Source organism: Amblyomma mixtum, chromosome 6 (assembly GCF_055824585.1).
Source record: "Amblyomma mixtum isolate Tamu chromosome 6, ASM5582458v1, whole genome shotgun sequence".
Classification (NCBI taxonomy): domain Eukaryota; kingdom Metazoa; phylum Arthropoda; class Arachnida; order Ixodida; family Ixodidae; genus Amblyomma; species Amblyomma mixtum.
The window spans coordinates 148,235,576-148,258,113 of record NC_143017.1 but is presented as its reverse complement, the minus strand read 5'-3'; the positions used below and the strand labels follow the sequence as shown (position 1 = coordinate 148,258,113).

Genomic DNA, 22,538 nt, shown 5'->3' with positions numbered 1-22,538 from the left:
ACCCACGGCCCTGGGGATCGAATCCTGCACTCCTAGCATTTGAGGCGGATGCTCACAACGAAGGCATTTCATCGATCGCGTCTTCAGCTTGGTGAAATTGATGCTTTGTTTGCTGTGTTTATCCAACGGGGGGAGTGGGGGGGGGGGGCAGTTAGTTTGCGCCGCCTTGTTTTTCAAGGCTGAGGCTGCAGTTTCTCCTCCTCGGGAAGCCTGTCATGCAGAGCCCATTTTTTCAGAGTCGCCCATTAGGTGGTGTCTCCGCGACAACTACGGGATTCAGTTTGGCAATTTTAATTTCGCAGGTAACGATGTCGTAATTGCTGTTCAGTCAATGCACCCATTCGCATGGGATGGTATAATATAACGATTCCCCAACCGATTCAATGCGATTTTTGAATTTCTCGCCCGTCACCCTTGGCTGAAGTGACGCCACGTACCGCTTTCGCTTTTGTTATTGGCTGAAGCCTATGGTGTGGCTTCGCTTCAGCCAATGGTGAAGCTTGAGAAATTTAACAATGCAATCGATTCGAGAAGGAATCGTTATATTATAGCGACCCTGAAAGTCTGGGGCAGAGCTTCAGCTTTGCACCAAAACAGCCCGACTACCAATATACAAGACTGTGAGCGTTGTTTGTTAACCAAGTGCGAAGCATTGATTGATTACGGTGACCTAGATATGATAAGAAATATGGACGCCAACGGGTGAAGTGTAAAAAAAGATGATGTTTCGGCTTCTAGCTCGAGGGCCTTGTTCACAACTGGGAATGTGGCCCCGTGCTGGGAGTCAAAACGTCATCTTATTAAGTCAACTGGCCAGCACGTGTGTTTTTAATGCGAAAGCACCACTTCCCTGCAAAGCTGAAAAACCCGAGGTATGTGTGAAGCCTCAAGCTTTACCTTTGACAGAGCGCCAGCGGCGGAGGCCTTGCGCAGCTGTTTCGTCAACGCGCGGTAACACTGTTCCCACCACGAGTTATTGATCAATTCGCTCTCGCACTACCATGTGCTAGCCGTCCCGGTTTGCTCAGTTGGCAGAGTGACTGCTCCGGTAGTCTGGGGTTCGAATCATGGGCTGGAACGAATCTTTTTTTAACTACGAAGTTTCTGTGGAAGTTGTATAGCTTTCCTTTGTAGCCGTATGGCTACGCTTGGGTGGAGCCAATGAGTAATTTGCTCCCTTATAGCAGCTGCTGCTGCTGTTGATGTTGGTGCCGATAAAGCACACCTCAGAAATGGCTTCGCTTTGCGTGTCTCGAGCGAATAGAAGCCACTGCATTTTTTGGGGGTGAGGCCGACTCACAGCAACCTTGCGACGATGGTGTATGACGCAGGAGGTGAAGAAGAACGGCACCGTGATGCCCCTGCTGACCGTGTCGGTGGTGGGCGGGCCCCAGATGGGCGGCAGCGGCGGCGGCGTCGAGGCCAGCCAGGCGCGCAAGAAGTCCCGCTTCAACCTGGGACGCAAACACAAGTCGAGCCGCAAGAAACGAGAGAAGGCGTCGGCCAAGCGCGAGCGGAAGGCCACCAAGACGCTCGCCATCGTGCTCGGTAAGAAGGCATGTTGCGAATGCGTGCCGCACAGTATATATGCGGCTGAGTGTGGACCGCAAAGTGCGTCGCAAATGCATCGGGCTACTTTTTATTCCTGGAGATTGGTACAGCTCAAGAAAGGAGCGGCGAATGTCCCTCTTAAGAGGTCTCCCAGAAAACGACGTCATCCGATTCTCGTGACGTCGCCCTTAATACGGGATTAATTCCGAATGACTGAAGGTCCATGCCCTGTCAGGCAAGTGTGGCAGTTAGTTTACTACAGATTAACCGCGATTTCATGAAAATCGATCGAGGACATTGCTCGATGATCTGCCCTGACGGGCATTTGCCGCTTCGTTCTCGAGTTGTATTCGACTGCATATTACAATTGGATTAAGCCTCTTGTACGTAAGTGGTGCAGGCAGGGGCAGTCTTTCAGGTCACCCCACCCTACTGAACGTAATAAGCAGTTCTGGCATAAGAAACTCGCATTGTAATACTGTACTGAAACAAAAAAGCTTTTGCCCTCGTTTTTTTTAACCAATTTTTTTTCACCCTCGTTGTTTGCGGTAATTTGTTTGCTTCAGTAACCTGCGCATGCCATTTATGTGCTGACGATGGATGTCTGGACTCTTCTGCGCCTGCCGCTAGCCTGTGGGGAAACACTGTTTTCCTTTTAACTGTCTCAAACGCGTCAGTGCAGGCGCTGAACAGCCGCGAGTGCTTCGTTTCGATGGGCTTTGTTGGCAATTCAAGGTTGGGACAAAAGCTACCAACGCTTTGAAACTGCATCGAAAAAGGCTCAGCCAGTGCAAAAGGGAGATGGAGAGCGCGATGATGCGTCTAAAGTGTGAGATAGGGGAGAAGTGCGGATTTATGATGCTCTAGCTCTTGAGAGAGAAGAAATGGATTTGGCCCTTGATCGTCACGGAAAAAGGCTGAGTGGGGATAACTTCAAGATGACTTTGGCTTGCCGTGGCTTAATTAGGAAGACGATACTTCCACGAAGCGCTAACAAACAACCAAGTCTGACGAAGGCTTTGAAAATAGGGGTCATATTCAAACGAACTTCAACCCATACCGAACCCATTAAGACAACTCGGCAGAGGAAAGAGGAACACCCATGTTTAGCGGTCGTCTGGCTTATAATGGCCGAGTCCCCGGGCTCCAATGTATTTGAGAGTGACTCGGAACATCCTACACAACGGGCGTGCTTGTTCGTGATTGGTTCCGAACATCGCAGAACCGCTTGCGCGGGCCCGCGAAGGCCCTCGGATAGTCTAGCAAGGTGCAGTGGACATAGAACAGAGTTTCTGTACATTACCTCTAAAGAAAAGTGGTGCCACCATCTATGCGAGTTTCTTAAAGAGCACATGATTCATAGCGGGAATGCTAGGCAGATTGTTTCTCATTTGGCTTCGCTAGTATTAGCTGCGCCGCGATGCTTTCCTCTGCGGGCAGATTAAATTATTTTAATAATACGTTTTTCACACCTTAAATGAATGTAACGCAAGTGTCGGGCCGGTACGCAAACTTTTACGGCATTTCTTCGGGGTTTTCTTTGATTAGAGTCGTATTGTTACGGCTGCATCCGCGTTTTATGCCCAACAATAGCCAACACAAATACAAAGCCACTTCTTGCCGACATTTCTGCGCCTCTCCATGGTGCATGAGCTATCACAGCGCCGCTTTTCCTTCGAGGTAATATTTAAATCGAATTGAAATTTATTTGAGATACTCTATGGGAGAGATAACTAAGACCATAAGGTGGATATAAAATGATAAGAAAAATGAAATGACGAGCCAGAGAAGAAAGGAAACTAATGCCTACAAAGAAACGTAGCAAAGATTTGTGGCGCTAATGGTTGTTGTATGATCATGATGATGATGCCGACGATATAGTGACAACAACGATCATAGCAATGCAGTGTGTGTGTATGTGGTATTCTGTGCTAAAACATATCCGGCCGCAGCAATTGTGTACAGGTCTGGTAATCCTGGATATAACGGAGCTACTTCGATGCACAACTGCACTCTGGTTGTCTGCACTGCCTTCACTTCTGGTTTATTTTCGCGAGTGCGATTCGCACACAGAAGGTGACACTGGCAAGAGCATTTGTAGTTTTTCAATTTTACCACTAATATTGCCCACCAGCCCGTTGTGCTTGATGACTAAACTAATGCAACTTAAAGACGGGCGATTACGACATGGGCAATGATACTTTTCATCAAACGACTCTTAATGTAGATTCATTTGCATCTCAGTCACGCTTATGCGATCTGGCCGCCATGATCTGGTAAAAACGCGGTATCATCACGCATGAGCAGTACTCACTCACAACTGTTGTTGAGTTTTACTTCTTCGGCACTGTCAGTGCCAGCTTCCCCGAAGGAATTATCATCCACCGCATCTCTGCCTTTGTGCACAGAGAAAGCGACTGCGGAGCTGCGAAGTATTGCAGTGCGTTCATCACTTCCGAAACCTAAGTGCATTTCTGACGATAGCATTAAGGACGGCAGTACAGTACACGTATTAAGGCCGGCAGTCCAATATAGAGGACAAAAATTATAACTGAAAAGTGGGAGCCAGAGGGATTAACCGAGAGAACAGGAGAGAACAGCGTTGAATTTCGTTTAATCCAAAGGGGTAGATTAAGGTTACTGTCACATGTATGGTATGAAGCTTTCTTTTTTTTTTGCAATATTTTCCAAGGATATTTTCCCGTGCACATCACTGAGGTTTCAAAGCAGACAGATAAGCGGTGCGCCTCAGGGAGGAAACGATGCAAGGCACGACAAGCACACTCTAATAAAAAAAAAGTGCGCTCAGTGAAAAATGCAATAGAACACTATTTCCCTGATTATATCACGTCTGCAATACACGCCTCCGTTGTCGCCATTCAAAGTATACCAGAGTTCTCAGCATCAGCTCCGCTTCTCATGAGGCCCCACAGTAGGCGGCTCCTTTGTACGCGCACAAGAAGAAGATTAATGGACCCCTGCAAAGTCGTTTACCGTGATCGTTCTGGTTTCTAGACGGAGGTGCGAGTGTGCTGGCCTACATGATGCCGAACAGCAACTTGCACAATGCGCGAAAAACGAGCTCCGGCTGATAGGCTCGCCTCGACCGACCATTTGGGGTGACGCATTTCTTTGTGCGCACCATTAAGGCGGCACATGCCTTCCCATAGGAACTGCATGCACAGCTCCGTTACACGGAACTAATCACTCCGGCAGGCGCAAATGAGAAAGACGCTTTGGCGCGGCCAAAGGAGGCCCGCTGAGAAACCCTCGCAGCCCGTCATCGCAACGAGCGCGGATGACTGCACGCAATGCTCTATAATGCTCTATGGCGCAATAGTGTGAGTCTGGCGCTCGTGCATCGGCCTAATGGTTAGGGCTTTCCGCAGCAACGTGCGGCAAGCCCCCTCTCGGTTTTGGCATCAAACAGGCTCTGTCGTAAGGACTCCAGCGGCCTCCTTTTTAAGACCTCCTTGGTCTAAAGTGGCCCCAGCAACTCACTCGGCCACTGGAAGTCCGATCCTTGCGGACATGCCTCGACTCAAGCGTATCCCTGCACATTAAGCCGAAGAGGACCCAGAAAGTGCCTGAAAGGACGTCAGAACTGCTGTAGGAGTTAGTACTTTAGTGAACAACTGCGTTGTCGCGTTCGTTAGTTCCTAAACGAGCAACCGCGACTCGCTTTGGGACTTTCAGCGCAAATATTTTGGCCATGGGCTAACCATTCACCACAGGGACTAAATAGTGCGGCGAGCCATACTTTCGGTTTCCACTTCTCGCTGTCTACACTCTGACTCCTTGCTTAAGGCACTACTCAGCTCCCATTGCGAAGAGTGACGAACACCATTAATATAAAAGGTGGTAGTGGTCGCACGTCTACCCATTATTTAATTACCCGGGAAACATGGTTCGAGCCCCACTTCTGCCTTGAGCCTCATTAAAGACCAGTTAATTCTTGCGCCGTCACTGCTACATCAGCTGACAAAAGTGCTACGACGCGCAGACAAACAGGGGGTGGAGGTAGAGAGGGGAGGAGTAGGACGAAAAGGGGTGGCCTTGGTCTACAACGTCCCCAGTTGAGGGCCAGTCGCGTTCGACGCTGCATCTCGGCGCCAGAAGAATGAAAGCGCTCGCCCCCACGCCGCTACTCATCGGGCATCTTGGTCACGTCACCGGCGCCGCTTATTAGGCCGACGCTGTAACGCCGTCACGTCCTAGCGGGTCCAGCGTCCGCGGCGCGGCTGCTTGTCGTCCGCGAGCTGCCGCCGCCTACGCCGTCGCTCTCATCACTGTGCTCCTTGTCTCGGGCGGCGACAACTCTTGGCAGCGCTTCTGTCAGAGCTGGGAGCGCTGTTCCACATCGGCGAGGGGCTCGCTCCCATAGCAATCGCGAGTAAGTCGCCACGAGAGCATTACGCCGCTCGCAAAGGCGCACGGCTGGTTGGCGTTATGGTTATACAGGGTGTCTCGGCTAAGCATGGCAGTAATATCTGAAAACAGGAGGTATAACCGATCTTCAGATTAGAGCATAGAGAGAACTAACTTTATCTTGACGCCACACTAAGCGTATAGACAGAAAGCCGCCAAGGCCAACTGTTCTGACAACTGGTACGAGGCTGCAGACCCTCCATGTTCATAGAGAGGGATATGGATCAAGGAAACGCGGTAGGAGAACACAGAATAGTAATACCAGTGGTAGCGGATGTCAGAAAACAAGTGAATCGAGCTGAATAGTAAGCCGGTTATTGAATTGCAAAAGTTAACCACTTTAACCTTCGCACTTAACTACTTAGTTGTAAATAAAAATATGTAGCTGGACATTAGTAACAGTCATATCAGTTGTTATAACTTCGCAAGCGCGTATAGGCGCGGTGCTGTGCCGCAGCGAATTCTTCTAGGCACGACAAATTTCTAATTGCGACCGTGCGCCAAGCTGTAATAGTTCGCTATTAAAATTTAGTTCACCAGTTAAATATCCAACAGGCCTCGCCTGTTTTGTAACACCCCCTCCACTTATATTACTAAACCGCAAGACCCACGTTTATACGTAATAAAAAAGCCCATAGTTTTTAAATAATGCCGTGCTTCGCTTAAACACCCTGCAAACTTCTGCTAACTTTTGACGACTGGTAAGCAAGCACCTGCGCTTTGTAGGCCAACTTCACCGCAACTTTCTTTGGGGCAGTAAAGTTAGGTGCGTCCCGGAAGTCAGTGTTTCTTTTCTGGTACGCATTTTTGCATGAGCCATAAATTGTACGCCAGAGGACAATACTTGTTTGAAGCCGCCGCGGTGGCTCAGTGGCTATGGTGCTCGGCTGCTGGCCCGAAAGACGCGGGTTCGATCCCGGCCGCGGCGGCTGAATTTCTTTGGAGGAGAAATTCGAGGCCCGTGTACTGTGCGATGTCAGTGCACGTTAAAGAACCCCTGGTGGTCGAAATTTCCGGAGCCCTCCACTACGGCGTCTCTCATAGCCTCAGTCGCTTTGGGACGTTAAACCCCATAAACCATAAACCATAAATACTTGTTTGAGGTAAGAGGGAGAGCATAAACCTTTTCTTCGAAGAAATGAACGTCAACCTTTAAACTCCTGGGGCAACACAAGTGCGTATCAGATACACGCCTAAGCACTAACTGAAGGGCAGCATCCGGTCGAAATAGGAGCCCCCTTTCTCCGGAGATACCTTCTTCAATGATATTTTACGAGCATTGCGTAGATTGCCGCATTATCTTGCTTTTCTAAACTGCACAAGTTCGTTCGCGTCATCGCATTTCAATACCCTCCTGGCGTGTGCAGCGTTCGTCGACCGTGTTGAGGAGCTACGTTTCCCGGACAAGCAACGCTTTCCCAGAAGAAATCGAGACCGTGTCGCTGACAGCACACGCGAGAACTGTCAAGCTGTCAGTCGTGAGCGGCTGGCGACGATCTTCTAGCTCCACTGTACACGGAATTTGACGAAACCACTTTACTGATCAGCCGTGCGCGCTCATATAGTATATATCGCGATGCGAAACCGCTATAAGATGTCACCTGTATCGCGTGTCCCTAAAGGCGCCACTCGCTGTCGAGGACACTTTTCACCCTCTGACCTTTCATACGTGCTCAGTGCGTCTCATCGGGCCGTCACTGCACTGAAGCCCCCCTCCACTCCCATCTCCTCGCACTTCGAGCTGTTCCGCCGCGTCACTTCCAGTCGTCAAGGCATGTCTGCGTGGCTACTTTCGTCCTAAAATAAAAAGGAAGAAAGAAAATGTGTCTCAAGCGTGACGTCTTGAGTGCGGAGGAAATGAGACGGCCTGAAGTGCCATACGAGACACGTCCCGCCATCAAGACCCGTGGATTTCAGAAGCGAGGCTTCAAGAGCCGAAGTGTGCCGTGCGTTCTGTCAGAAAATGGCCGCTACTTTGGAGCAGCCAATTGCGAGCATTGCGTCCACAGGCTACGAAAGGCGCGGGGAGGCGACAACCATCGCGGCGTGCGAACTAGTGCGCGTAGATCTAGCTGGAGCGGAATGAGGAGTGTATTACTGAGCGGCTCGAGTCACGAGGCTTTCCACTTCGCCAGCATCGCCATTACGCATCGTCTCTCCTTCCGTCCTAAATGGCCACCTCCGAGAAGGTTCTCCACATGCAGGCAGGTTCTCGCAGTATAGTATTTGCAACAATGTAGCGGTCCTTGCTGCACAGTCATCAAAGCACATAGCTGCAGGGCCATGACGACTTTTTCATCGTTACGGGCGGACGTGTCCAGACTGAATGCAAGCGCAGAATTCGCAAAGTAGCTGAGGCAGCAGGGTGATATAGTATGTCAAACTGCGCTGTGCACGTTCGAACTCATTACTGCTAGATTTCGCTTCACCTTCCCTCTCCGCATCCTCCTTACACATGGTCACTGTGTTAGTACGCTGATAAAACGCGACGCCCTGAGGTGATTTAAATTTTTCTTAAAACAAATATTGCCACCAGAAAAGGTTGACGAGCTTCACTAAAACCGTCACGCAGGAAACCAGTAAGTCGAAAGGAAACGAAGAAACCGCCAGGAGGCCTGGGTTTATCAGGCCAGCTCTCTCCAAATAAACCAATACGCCCGCTAGGAGCACCAGTGGAGTGGCAAAGCTCCGCGTCAGTGTACTCTGAACAGAGAGGAGTGAAAAGGGAATAAGCTGTCCTCTAGCTCACTCCCTTTTATGAAAACGCAGTGCGCTAGAGAACACCTTACACCCTTTTTACTCCCATATGTGCATATTTGTGTTTAGAGTGATGCATGCGTCCTTCTAGCTTTCACGCTGTATCCATGCATCGCTTAGTGACAAACGATGCGTGCCTATAAAGTTGCGTGGCGCCGATAGAGGGACACTGCGACCCACGGCAAAGCGTCGCACGGCCGCTCCGAAGAAAATGTCCCTCCGTCCGGCTCTCCTTCCTTGGTATTCGCCGGCGCGCAGCGTGTCACCGCGTGTACATCGCCACAACGAACCACGGGCCGCTAATATACGCTCTGCGCTGTAGCACTCGGCCACTGTGGCTCAGGCTCGCACGCTTGTTAGCGCAATGCCTGCGCGGATGACGAAAATGGGCAGCATAATGAACCGGCGACGGGTCTCTCTATGTCTGTCCAAACGCTCCTCTACGCACCACATACACGTGGCCCTGTGACTGAGTGCCGCGTTCGACACGCTGGTGTAGTGTACTCAGTGCTATCCGTTGCGTAAACAATCCATTCGTTACTGCGAGCCCTACCCTGCCCCGCCCCACTCGGACAGGGCTTATAGCCTTTGTGTGTACGGGGCTGGGAGATACAACGGGGCCCGAAGCGGCGGGTTCCTCTCTCACCTCTCGCATCTGGATGGACCTCGTGCGCTCGTGCTTTTATCTGTCGGTCTTGCACCAGGAGTTGTTCTGGTCTGTTGATTTTGGCCCCGTCACAGGCACAGGGTAGTGACCCTGCTGCAGGCTTGAGCCCGTTAGATCTCATTGGCCCAGCACTTGTAGTGTCTTTTTCTTTATTCGCCCGTTGTCTCTTTGCGCTGTTCTTGCTCCAAATGCTACATTAGACGGCTCAGCTGTCCATACTAGTTTTTATCCGCTGCGGTGGCTCAATGGTTACGGCGCCCGGCTGCTGGCCCGAAAGACGCGGGTTTGATTCCGGCCGCGGTGGTCGAATTTCAATGGAGGCGATATTCTAGAGGCCGGTGTACTGAGCGATGTCAGTACACGTTAAAGAACCTCAGGTGGTCGAAATTTCTGGAGCCCTTCAATACGGCGTCCCTTGTAGCTTGAGTCGCTTTAGAAAGTTAAACCTCCATAAAACCAAAGCCAAACTAAGCTGTTTTGAATCTGATACAACCGACGGCTGGTTTGACGCTCCGTGTTTGGTTTTTCGTGGTTAATAATAAACCGAATCATTTGAAATTAAATAAAAGAAAGGGTCCACAGTTAAGCATGGGTTACCTCCTTATCAAATACACGTCTTTCGAATCGGATATCACTACATCACACATTTGTGCGCGTAAGCGTCCTTGCGAGAATGTGTAAACTCACTGCCTATGCCAAAATTACGCGCCCCTCTGCTTCTAAGCTTCGTGTGAGGCTTTTGTATTATCGGTGGAAGTTCGAACTTTCGGGTGAAGGGAGGACCGGAGTTGCTGACGCTTTCGAGATATTTCGCGCGATGCAGGTATTCAAAAGGAGCCTCGCTGCATGGCCTGCAGGCGAAGCTTTGGGTCTATATTGAGTCGATAAAAGCTGTACTCACATCTTTTGTTAAATTCCTCGCACATTGGAAGACATATGCAGGCTACGTGACGTTCCCTCGATTGTCTTCTTTTTGTGGGAATGTCCCAGAATAAGTATACTGCAGTTCAGGAGAGCATGCTGCCGTGTTGGTGCAATGTTCATGTTGTGAAGAAGTTGTCGCGAAAAATAGGAGAGGGACTAGCTAGAACAGAGAAGCGTTAGTGAACACCTGTTATATCTACCCTTTCTGCTGTCCCTCTTCCAGTTTTCTCTCTGAAATCACAATACTGTATTGCCACGTATGCAACCGCAGCCGTTCGGTGGTTACTCGTAACAAATCTCGCGCAAGGCGTTCAGTCTTTTTTTTTTTTTTAGAAAAGGATGGAGACCAGCCCTGACCATCGTTCTGTCCATAAGACTATCCTCTTTCATTCGGGACTTGTCCCATTGAAAAGCCTGTTATATTTTGTCGCATTATACATGGCTTGCTACGTGACAATGCCACACTGTGTGTGTGTAAGCGTGCTTCCGAGAGTGTGTGTGCGTACGTGTACACTCCTTCGTTCAGTGACGTTCGCGACCCAGTGTTGCTTGCCCACAAATGTTTTCTCCTTTTCCCGGTGGGTGGCGCAGGGGTGTTCCTGATCTGCTGGGTGCCCTTCTTCACGTGCAACGTGGTGGACGCAGTGTGCATGAAGCTGCAGAGCAACGACTGTCACCTGGGTGTCACTGTCTTCCTGCTCACCACCTGGCTGGGATACGTGAACAGCTGCGTGAACCCGGTCATCTACACCATCTTCAACCCCGAGTTCCGCAAGGCGTTCAAGAAGATCCTGATGGAACCCATGAAGTGAAAAAAAAACAAAACAAAGCCCCCTCCCCGCTCAAGAGACGATACGCAAACGGTGCTCTGTGCCAAAGTAAAAAAAAAAAGACTGAAATGGCGAATCGCTCATTCGAGCCGCGCGCTTCCTGGCAACGGAACGTGTTCGTCGAACAATTTTGTGTGCGTGGGTGTGCAGTGCGACCATGTGTGCGTTTCTCTCATCCGCTACCTTCCCGTTTTTTGTTATCTTTGCTACTCTGCTTTCTTATTAGCCTATAGCCTGTCGCATCATCTCAGTAATCATTTTCGCCGGACTTAAATGATATAATAATGGCACATGGACGTTGCCTCTTTGGAAAGGACATCTTTCTTACGGTTATGCTGATTAGCGTCGAGAACACGCCGTGGTAGACGTCGACTGACTTAATGTTTTCGTGTACTGAAGCAGCGTGTTGGGTAGCAAAGAAAACAAATTCTGCGCATTCGCGCGCTGTCATCGTATCAAAACGTCTTGCATGTCTCTACCCTGGCTGAATGAGTGGTTTCGTCTTTATGACAATGGCCGGTTCGCAGGGGAAGTCGGCATAGCAGGCTTACCACAGCACCTAAGCTTACTAGCCTTCCCGCCCTCGATTTCTGCTACCGACACTGTTTAGTTGCAGATTTCGCCGCATAGTCGCTTCATTAGTTGTGGCTGTGGCTCCAGCAACCGCGGCATCTTACTGGATCGCCTTTCGTCTGCCAGTGGATGTGAATCGGCAAACATAAGCATCGCTGCGACTTGCTGCATGAAGCGAAGGGAGGCGGGGCGAGAAATTAAAGGGGTGGTATACGAAAGGCGAAGACATGTTTATTTCATGGGTTGCTATTTCTTGCCAGTACCTCCCAATCTTCCGTTTAGTGGCCGCCGGCGCGTCTCTCTGAAAGAGCTTGCGGATTTCTTGCTGACGCAGTGTGCCATATCGTCATGTAGGTGGACAGCCTTTCATATTCGCTTGCTTCTCTCTCTCTCTCTCTCTCTCTCTCTCTGTCTTTCTCCCGCATACTTCCTCTCACTTCATGTGTACATACGATTCAGGGTATTTCGAACACATAGTGCTTGTTCCTCGAGAGCATGAATATCCGATCATTCGCTTGCCTATGCGCAGGTAGACTGGGAACGGCGCCATGTTATGTAGTTTGAGAATGAAGTTTTCGTGTCCAGCTGAGATTGCACTGAATGTTGTTTTATGTCCTGGGGCCATCATCGTTTTGCTTCGACTACAGAGAGCTGTTACACGTTCGCTTTTTCATGACTAGATTTGTGTTTTAAGCATGCGACGGTGAAGTAAAGCCAGCTTCCTACGCACCTAACTTGACAGGGAGCGCCGCGTTTCGGTCACTACCATGGGTTCGGTTCTCTGCATTTCTTTTTCCTCTTTTGTTTTTGCAGCTCGAACACTCATCACGAACAACTGCCTTCTAAATGTAACGCGTCGTGCGCTGGCAACGATGGTTCAATATCCTTAGGGGTGCAGCGGAGATGAACTGACAGGTCTATATTAAAGCTGCTTATGGTTAATCGATACAGGGTACTTTGCCAGTGAGCGTAAACGAAGGGAAGCTTAAACACAACAAGAAAAAAGAAGAAAAGAAAAAGCGTTTGTTGTCATTTGCCTTCCTTCCTCTGCTAATGTAATACAAACGTTTGCGTCGCGAGAATGAGCGCATGAATGTTGACTTTCAACTGTGTCCTAGTGCAAGATTAAGCTAAAGGTTTATCGAACGATCTGTCACAGCCAGTCGTTTCAAGTCGAGTTCTGACTGCGCAACTCTCCAAGTAAATACTTACTCGTGTACAGCAATTGTCTATATTTCTTCGGGTGTACAGCGCCGTCAGATTTCCATGGGCTGTACGTCACGATCTTGCCGTACACGCGTTCCAGTGTACGCGGTGCTCTTGTACCTAACGCTGTCGCCCGCTTCTGGCAGCGCGAAACTTCACGCAGCCGGCGGGACGACTTAACACTGACGTTCGTAAGCTTCGACTCCCTCCACTTCGTGTCACACGGTATCGGATGTGCGGTGTATAAAACAAAATCTATCATCCCGAAGCCTTCCAGCCGAAGCCACCACTGCTCACTCGCCGATTTAGAGCCTTCCTGTCCTCTGCCGCGTCATATCGAAACAGGACTTCGTCTACTCTTCCCGCTCACTTTTTGGTCTATGGAGTGCACTTCAGAGCGCTCCAGAGTGCTCCAGAGCGCTCCAGAGCACTACGAAGCGCTCCGGAGCGATCATACCCGACTCCTCATCTGTCTTCGCGATTGTCCCGGCTGTGTTGCCGATCTCATCGCTGCCTTCATTGTTTCTTCCTGTTACTCGCCTTCTTTTCATGTCCCCAAGTGTGTTGTACATGGCGAGAGTGCGTAGAACGGCGGTCTCAAGAAACGCGTTTCTTTCTCGTGCGTTAAATGTGGTGGTACTGTCTCGTGCATCGCGTTCACACAAGGGCTATTTTGGCTCGCTGTATATCGTGTGATCAGCTATACAGGGCTTTGAAGCAGTACTCGTTGGCATCTCTCTGTTTTATTTTTTGTTTTGTTGCTATTGTGATAGTTTATATGTGTATAAAGAGAAGATCATGACTATAATATATTATAATATAAATGTATACATATGAATATAAGAATATATATATATAATACACACACGCGTGCGCTAGAGATGATGTTGACCATGGATGTTTGAGACAACAACGTGAGATATAAATTTGTTCATGAAACTGCGCTGCGCTAGTCCTGTTTTATTGGGAGCTTCATTCCTGTTTTATTGGGAGCTCCTTCGGTGAGAGTGTCCGTCGCCTTTTCACGAACTCGGAATGCTCTGTTCTTCTGGAGACTGAGACTACGCGTCGAAGAACAACCAGACAGTTTGGCTGGACTGAAGATCTTGAAAAAGTATTTTCTTTCTTGTTGCATATAAGCCTGCGTAGTTTCTTTCCTGCATTGAATGGGATATTTGATCCTTAGAACTGTTTTAGATATTGTTGCGGAAACAGAGTATGGTCTACTAAGAACAACTGCCGGTTCGTGGCACCGTGGTAGACATGATGCAACGTCTCCAAGGTTGTTCACAGCTTAGTTCGCTATGTTAGAAATCATAAACTAACCCTAAAAGTTCCTATCACTGCAACGCGGATTGTATTAAGTAACAGAGGTGAAGAACTGTCCCCTGCCTTGAACCTTACCTGGGTGCTTGCTGGTATAAGATCTGTTCAAGTATAACAAACAACGCACCACCATTTCTTTGTGAGCATTGTGACAAAAACATCATATAATCTAGGCTCAGGAACACAATGTGTGTAGCCACTGACTTTTTTCGAGGCAAACTCCAAAAATAAAAGTAGCATTTAATTCAGAGAGCCAGAAGGATAACTTCATAGCTCAATGAATTGAAATTTTCTGTGCCACGCGAAATCGGGCACGTTATACATAGACAGCTGTGGTGCGTGACTAAGTATCTCCTTCTTAGGTCGTTTGATCGCTGCACAAGAAATTTATATCGAGACAATTATGTCTAAAGGCTCATTCAGAACTGCGAGTCGCGAAGGGCGTGCGACAATCTCTCGCTTGACGATAAGGAGCAGCTCTACAAAGATCGGCTCGACAGTACTGATGTTACAGTACCGATGTCACACTTAAAAGGGCGACGAATGCGACCATTTACGACTCTCTCTCTCTCTGCAACCAAAACAGACACAGGACCTCTGCGATTCGTAGGTAGCAATGGGCCTTAAAGGTGCACTGAATAGGAATCTGAACTTGCCTTTTTGCCGCGGGAACTCGATCTACACGTTCTGAGCTTTCTTAGAAACTTCGATTCATTGCCCTGTGTGGCCTATTTCCGCAATTAAATCGAATTAACGTCCGGCTCCCGCCTTTTTTTTTAATTCTCCCGCGTACGGTGGGCGGAGTCGACCAACGCGTGGAGCGCCTTTCACCCAGTCCCGTGGCGGCTTGCCGCTCTGCCATCGGCGGAGTAATACGTAGTAGTCCGTAGTAGCAAATAGTCCGCGCGTATTTTTATTTCTACGGGCTTATTTTGCGGCTATATTATCTGCGAATGAAACTATTTATTCATGGAAACCTAAAAAACAAAATAAAGCGAAAGCAAAGCCTCCACGGAGCTGGCTGAAAGGCACTTCACGCGTTAGTCGACTCCGCCCACCGTACGCGGAGAATTCAAAAAATAAGGGCGGGAGCCGGACGTAATTCGATTTAATGAGGGAAATCGGCCACAGAGGGCAATAAGTCGCAGTTTCTAAGAATGCTAGGAACGTGTAGATCGAGTTCCCGCGGCAAAAAGACGAGTTCAGATTCCTCTTCAGTGCACCTTTAAGCGCTTTTGTCGGATCCATGGAGAAGCACTCATCCAGCAGTCCGACGACGTTGAATTCCCGCGGCAAAAAGACAAGTTCAGAATCCTCTTCAGTGCACCTTTAAGATAGTCTTGTCCAACGCTCTTAAGGACAATACCTGGGTCCGCGAACTGTCCCTGGCAATTTTTTTTTCTCACTAGGTAAGTACGTTTGCAACCTTCATTTTATTTAAAAGCAAGTCACCACGCAGTTGCTGCTAAGGGTAGCTATAAAGCAGGGCGAGCCACCAGCTCTAGCAGTTAGTTCCAGCCAGCTGCGCAAGGTAGCATGAAGTTTCGGCCAAGACAATTGCAGCCAAAGCTTGACGTACGTAAAGTCAGCTCGTGAATGCTGCAAAACTTGCCTGTTCTCTCGGCTCCTACGACAGTCGGCCAGCTCACGAGTGCTGGCTGCTTACGACTACGGACGGGTACAACTCAAAAACGAAGCGGTCGATGCCCCCACAGGAAGCCCTCCAGCCAATTTCGTCGACCGGTTTTCACGACGCCATGGTTAACCCAATAAAACCCTGGTTAATCTCACTTCATCTGCCACCCCCTGCTATGCCATTACAGCAGGCCCAAAGAGATTAACCACAACGTCATGAGAATTGATCGACGCCATTGTAAAGAGGGCCTCCTTTCAATGGTATTTGATGCTATGTTCTTGAGTTATATCCGGCTATGGAACATAAGAACCAAGCAGTCTTGCCCGCCCGACCGCTGTTGAGAAAAAAATTTAGATGGCTATTTAATGCATACAAAGCCGTTCATTGATGCAAAACAATCCATGCGATCACTCAGGTTTGCAGTACTTTTGATTTGCTTCCCGTGTGCCTTTCCTGCGCTTGTCCTCGGACTTTGCTATCACAACAGTTGGCTCGAAAACCGGGTCGCAAGAGCGTCTTGTCCAATGGGCAGATAGATTTCTAGAAGCGGGCACTTAACTGCTCGCACAAATCAGTGGTCATTGCATAATGGTTTGGGCGTGCCTAAGCTACGCGTAGGTTAGGGGTCTTAAGGTACGTCATAGTGGGCAGCTATGCATTAATTTAGGCTTTGTTGGTTTCTTTAGCCTGATCTGAAATTTCAGCAAGCACATTTTATTGCGCTTAGCTTCCGTAGAAATGCGGCCGCCGTAGCCAGGAATTAAACCCGCAAACTCGCGCCTATACCAGTCGAACGCCACAGCCCCTGATTCTCTGATGGGCGTGCAGGCACCTCGCAGATACCTCACAGGTATCCCACGCACCTACTCATCGAAACCGCTTTCCGTTCAGCCTATATACACTCTGTACAGAAATGAGTAAAAAGGGAGCAAAGCTGTCCTCTAGCGCACACTCTTTTATAAAATGGAGTGCGCTAGAAGACAGTTTACTCTATTTTTAATCCCATACAGGTGTATTTGTCTTCAGAGTGTAACAGAGGAAGCGCTTTATTGAAGCGACTCAGTTTCGAGCCGCGGCGTCATCAGGGGAAGGCGCAACATATTCGCTATTAAAACCGAACCGTTCATGTAAACTCGGCGGTATACGCTGAGTACTTGAATTGCGTACTTGCGCAACATCGTGAGCACTGATACATTGCGAAAAAGTGCCACTTTCTGGGAAGTCTGAATTGCAGAAAATGTCCATGCAAGCCCGTCACCGAGTTGAAGGTTGAAAAGGACAGCCTGGTTACTTGCAGCTCTCGCTTGCTCGAACGAGGATGAGACGAAAATGAAGTAGATGAGGAAGCGGATGATGAAATTTTATTTCAATCAAAGATGGGGAAAGAGCGGGTGTGCCACTTGCTGAAAGGTTTGGAGAACGTCGAAAATTGAGTTCAAGAAAAGTAAAGTATGTTTTGAAGAACGAGGAAAGAATGAATGAATGAATGAATGAATGAATGAATGAATGAATGAATGAATGAATGAATGAATGAATGAATGAATGAATGAATGAATGAATGAATGAATGAATGAATGAATGAATGAATGAATGAATGAAAAACTTTATTGTCACAAGGGTTCTCTCAGCGTAGGTTCAGCCCACAGTCCAGGGCCCCAGCGGCCTTTGTAGTCTTGCGAGCCCTGTCGATCTGCTTTAGCTGCTCTTCAGGCTTCGAGCTGGACAGCGCAGCCTCCCACTGCTCCGGTGTTGGTGTGTTGTTTATCGGCGCTGCCTGCATTTTCTGACAGGCCCGTGATTCTAATTTTCTCTTTAGAACTTCGCTTCCTCTGGTAAAGCGTTGGGTGTTCACCGCATCTATCCTTCCGCTATGCGGTTAACACCCAACGCTTTTCCACGAGGAAACGAAGTTCTAAAGAGAAAAAAAGAATCAGACTTAGGGCAAAGCAAATTCACAGGTCCATAGAGCAGGCAAGAAAAGCTCAATGCTAGCTCCAATGCCAATGCCTTCCTGACATTTTATTTCACCCCCCTATTTTCGACCGTATCCGTTATTATCTCCTACGTGTTGCAGTTGAGGTACATAAGGAGTACGTGGAAGTTCCCGCGGCCGGCATCCATCTCTTTTTTTTTCCTTTTCATTCTTATTTTGACCATACCACCCACATTATAGTATATGCACCTGCAACAGCAGAAGACCATTATTACAGCAAACAATAGCGCGCTCCGATCCTGATGACTTCAAATTTTGCACAACACGCTCGATGCACATAACTGTTGATGTTCCAGATGGCGCTAAAATAGTTCTAAAGCAAAAATATGGTTGTTCGAAACTTATTTCAAAACAAAGCCATAGTTAGGCAGGCAAGAACCATTTGTAAGAAATGTAAGAAGGGAAAGCGGGCACCTGTAGATTTTGTTTAGTGATAAAACTCAAATTTAGTCGCCCCGGAAAAAGGCAAAAAAGTCCTGGGAGTCTTCTCAGGGCAACGCGCAAGACCACTCCGTTAAAGTCACATACCAACCAGCATTCAAGTAGCTCCTCTGGCGGCCTGCGTGGAAGTCGTAAGCCATTATTTTGTGGCACGCGTTACTGCCACAGAAGCTTGCGCAAGCTTAGCACTTCTGCTCGCATGCGGGACATGCAGGCGGACATTGACCCCACTCTATGGGACCTGTAGAAGAACTTTTTATGGTTTATGGTTTATGGTTTATGGGGTTTAGCGTCTCAAAGCGACTCAGGCTACGAGAGAAGCCGTAGTGAAGGGATCCGGAAATTTCGACCACCTGGGGTTCTCGTGCACTGACATCGCACAGTACACGGGCCTCTAGAATTTCTCCTCCAAAGAAATTCCAGCCGCCGCGGTCGGGATCGAACCCGCGTCTTTTGGGTCAGCAGCCGAGCACCATAACCACTGAGCCACCGCGGCGGCTAGAAGAACTTCTTGCTGGGCGAGTTGGTGCATAGCTTTCTTGGGAAGGCGTTGTGCAGTTTGCGCTCTCTCTGTCTTCTGCTCCTTCCTGTGTATGTTTGTTCGTGTGCGCAACGCCTTCCCAAGAAAGAAATTCCATGGGCCCTTTTCGGCGCGCGTGCTGCGCGCTTGGGCGCCCACGCACCGGCCAGAGGAAGTCTGCGCATGCGCACCGTGTCGGACGCCTCGGAGCGCGTCCACGTCGCTCGGATCCTACAATGTTAAAAAATTCAGGGGGGGGCATTTTGTTGACCTAAAGTGCGGTGAGGCGAAAGCCTTTAGCGCGGTGTTGCTGCTTGTGTCACTGATGTGTGGTTAAGATGTTAATTAAGTACACAATTGTTTGTGAATCTTAAATGGTGGAGACACTGGAGGGCGTTTGAGAGGCATCCGTCTGATTCGATGCCTCTCAGCAAACACCCTCCAGCGTCCTAGACAAGGAGAACTACATATGCGTTGGCAGGAAGTAGCGTAACGGAAGGATGGTGGTTCAAATCCCATCGTGCAAAGATTTTTTTGTTGTTGTTGTCTGACTAGAAAAGCGTGACACCTCTGCTGACAACCTTCTGCTGATGACCTGCTGTCGACATTGATGAGGCATTAAAGGCTTTCACCTTAATATTCTATTTCCGTCACGCCAGCATCGACCAATCAGTGGGCATTCTGCTTCTGTGCCTTCCGGGGCGGGTCTTCCAAGCATTACCTGCAGTGCACGACCGGGCGCGTACTCGGGCCACGCGCTTTGAGTTGTTTACAGCTTTTTTTGCTCGTCGCGGTGCAGCCCTCAGCGCGCAGGCGTGCACTGCGCACGGCGCATAGGACGCAGAAGTGTCTGTGGAATCGGGCCTTTAGCCATTTAGGCAACTAAATGAATGATTGTGAAAAATTACGTACATAAAGTAAGTACGAAATTTCACTGCGTTACCAATGAATATGCCAAGCTCGGCACGCTGGAAGTAGTGGCATGGTTTCTCAAGCACCGTTGCCAATCCTTTTGCTCGGGCCTGACAAGGCGTAGGGTCGTCGGCACGACTGTTTACATGCCAAAAAGGCACGCTTGTATCCAGTTAAGGAAAGGGATCAGACACGTACTGTCGGGAGTCGCGCTGTTGAAATCCTGTTCAAAGGAATGACGTCTAAATTTTGTGCCGCTTTAACGTTTTCAATCAGGTATACCTAAGCCGAAAGTCTTTTTGTGAGCCTGAAGTGCATTGATTCCTTTTTTGTACAGGAGCGCGCTTGAAGGACATCTTTCCTGCGGCGTGGGCTAGGTACACGCTTCCAAACGCTGACGGGACATTTGAGAAGAGCTGAGCTGCACGGGTTGCTACGCGGCTTTGATCTCTGAGATGCAGATGATTTTCTACGCCCTCAAGACTTGAATGCATGCGTCGGGAGTAGGATGTCGTTTCATGGTTTTACTGCCACTGCTTTCTCTCTGGAATGAAGGTTTACCTTTGTGAAGTCATCCGAGCAGAAGTTCTTGATCCCGATCTTCTAGCAGCACTCGGAGGCAACGACAGCCGGCCAAAGGAGAAGACTGTCATGACAGCTAGAAAATTGAATACAGCTAAGATGTCCAATCTGTTTGTGAGATGAGTGCAGCGAATTGCGTTTGGAGAACACAATAAAAGGCAAAAATTGAAGAAGTCATCTTTTTAGAAAAGGGGAAATAGATAGCATGTCATAGCTGGAAACTCACTTCGCCACTCGTAACCAGAGCTATAGCACAAGTTACTTGGCGTCCCTCATGGCCTGAGTCGCTTTGGAACGTTAAACCCTATAAACCATAAACCAAAAGTTACTTTATATAGAAAAAAAAAACATTTTCGAGATTTATATTCTCAGATTACGGCGAATCGCATGCTGACAGGAATACTGCTGCAAGGCTTCTCCGTATTCTGCTGAAAAAAAAAAAAACAGCCACTTGTAATAAAATATTAGTCTGTACAGATAACATGATAAGCAAAAAGGAGCTGCAGTTTAATTTCGTTTCCACGGCTGCAACCAAATCGCATTCCTATAAGGCAGATTTAAACAACGCTTTGATGTATTCTGGTGACCATCAAGTAACCCTCAACCTACCACGACACTTATTGATCGCGTTTAGTATCTTTTCGGCGAGCACAAGAACGTTAGTAGTTGCCCACGGGTCCACTTCGGGGCGTCCTTTCTTACTGTTCTTTACTATAAAAGCAGCAACCTATTGTCGACGTCGTCGCGATGCTTTACGTTTGGAATGAAGCAAACATTTCCGTCGTAATACCTCTCTAGCTGCTTCGCCCATGCTTGGCAAAGTCTATATTGCCGACGGCACAGCGAGCTGGGTAATGGGAAACGAATAGCATAACGTCAATAAAAAGGAAGAGAGCAGAATTGGTTAGGGAATAGACCCGAGTTAAGAATATATTGGCTGAAATCAAGAAAATGAAACGGACATAAGAAGGGTATGTAAGGTGGAGGACAGATGGACTGCGATGTCTTCATGCAATGGAGTTTACCCAAGGGAAGGTAAACATAGACAGGAGGTGGCAGAAAACAAGGACGTTAGATAAGATTAGAAAGTTTGCGAGTATAGGGTGGTCGAACCTGGCGAAGGGCAGGGTTCATTAGACGTGTGTGGGAGAGGCCTTTGTCCTTCGGCAATCGTAAGATAGATGATGATGATGATGACAAAGGTGGAATATGTAAGAATAAATTAAAAAAAAACAGCACGGTGCTTGGCGACACGAGAAGAGTCATTCCCTTTGTTATCTGCGTCAGATCACCCTGCATCGCGGTGCAATGTGGCGCCCTGTTTTTCCGCACTGAAGCCTGTCACCGTCACAACCAAGACACGTGCTTGAGCACCGCTTCCATTGCCATGCATGGCTGTGAACTAATCTGCCGCGGTGGCTTGGTGGTTATAGTGCTCGGCTGCTGATCCGAAGGACGCGGGTTCGATCCCTGACACGGTAGTTGCGTTTCGATGGAGTTGAAATGCTAGAGGCCCATGTACTGTGCGATGTCAGTGCACGTTGAAGAACCCCAGGTGGTGAAAATTTCAGGAGTCCTCCACTACGGCGTCCCTCATAGCCTGAGTCGCTTTGGGACGTTAAACCGCATGAACTAAAGCTAAACTATATTGTCACGTTGTAGTGACGGCAGTGCAGCGGTCAGGAAGACACCAACCAGTCTTAGAAACGAAGCTCTTTATTTGGGCTGACTTGCGCCCAAAAAAGAACTGAGTCACTCGGCGGCGGCGTAAGCAAAAAACGTGCTCGTCAGTCGTCGAACTACGAAAATGTCCGCTGCTCGCGGCATCGTTCAATTTAAAGCCGGCAAGGAAACTTCGAGATAACAGGTCGAGATCATCTAGAGTAATCTAGAAACACGTAGATGCAGCTGTTCATGGCTGTGAACAATCGAGATAAGTCCGGTCGCTTCTCGCGTCACGAACAAAAATGATAACACCCCTTTTCTGCGGCCTTGCGCGAACGAACGGACGCTACAATGATACGTGGCAATATTGACGGGCCTGATTGAAGAATCAGTGTTCAATGTGTTTAGCGCACATGCGCACCTGGTAGCCAGAAAACTGTACTTTGCGTTGTTTTTTTTTACAAACACACCTTTAGCTGATAGCCAGCGTTGGTGCTGTCTACTTGCCCCGTCCTTTGTGGCTGCAC

The 22,538-nt window shown here is 48.7% G+C and overlaps 1 protein-coding gene across 5 annotated transcripts in view; it reads left to right on the top strand.

The window, feature by feature from the left end:
• LOC149340733 (dopamine D2-like receptor) overlaps positions 1 to 13,879 on the top strand; it is a 564,508-nt gene extending 550,629 nt beyond the window's left edge. For all 5 annotated transcript variants that reach the window (XM_089549571.1, XM_089549570.1, XM_089549569.1 and 2 more), the window contains 2 exons: positions 1,332 to 1,548; positions 10,919 to 13,879. In XM_089549571.1, coding sequence (XP_089405697.1) covers positions 1,332 to 1,548; positions 10,919 to 11,139 — 438 coding nt within the window. In that variant the 3' untranslated portion in view covers positions 11,140 to 13,879. The remainder of the gene's footprint in view (positions 1 to 1,331; positions 1,549 to 10,918) is intronic.
• Positions 13,880 to 22,538: the final 8,659 nt, after the last annotated feature.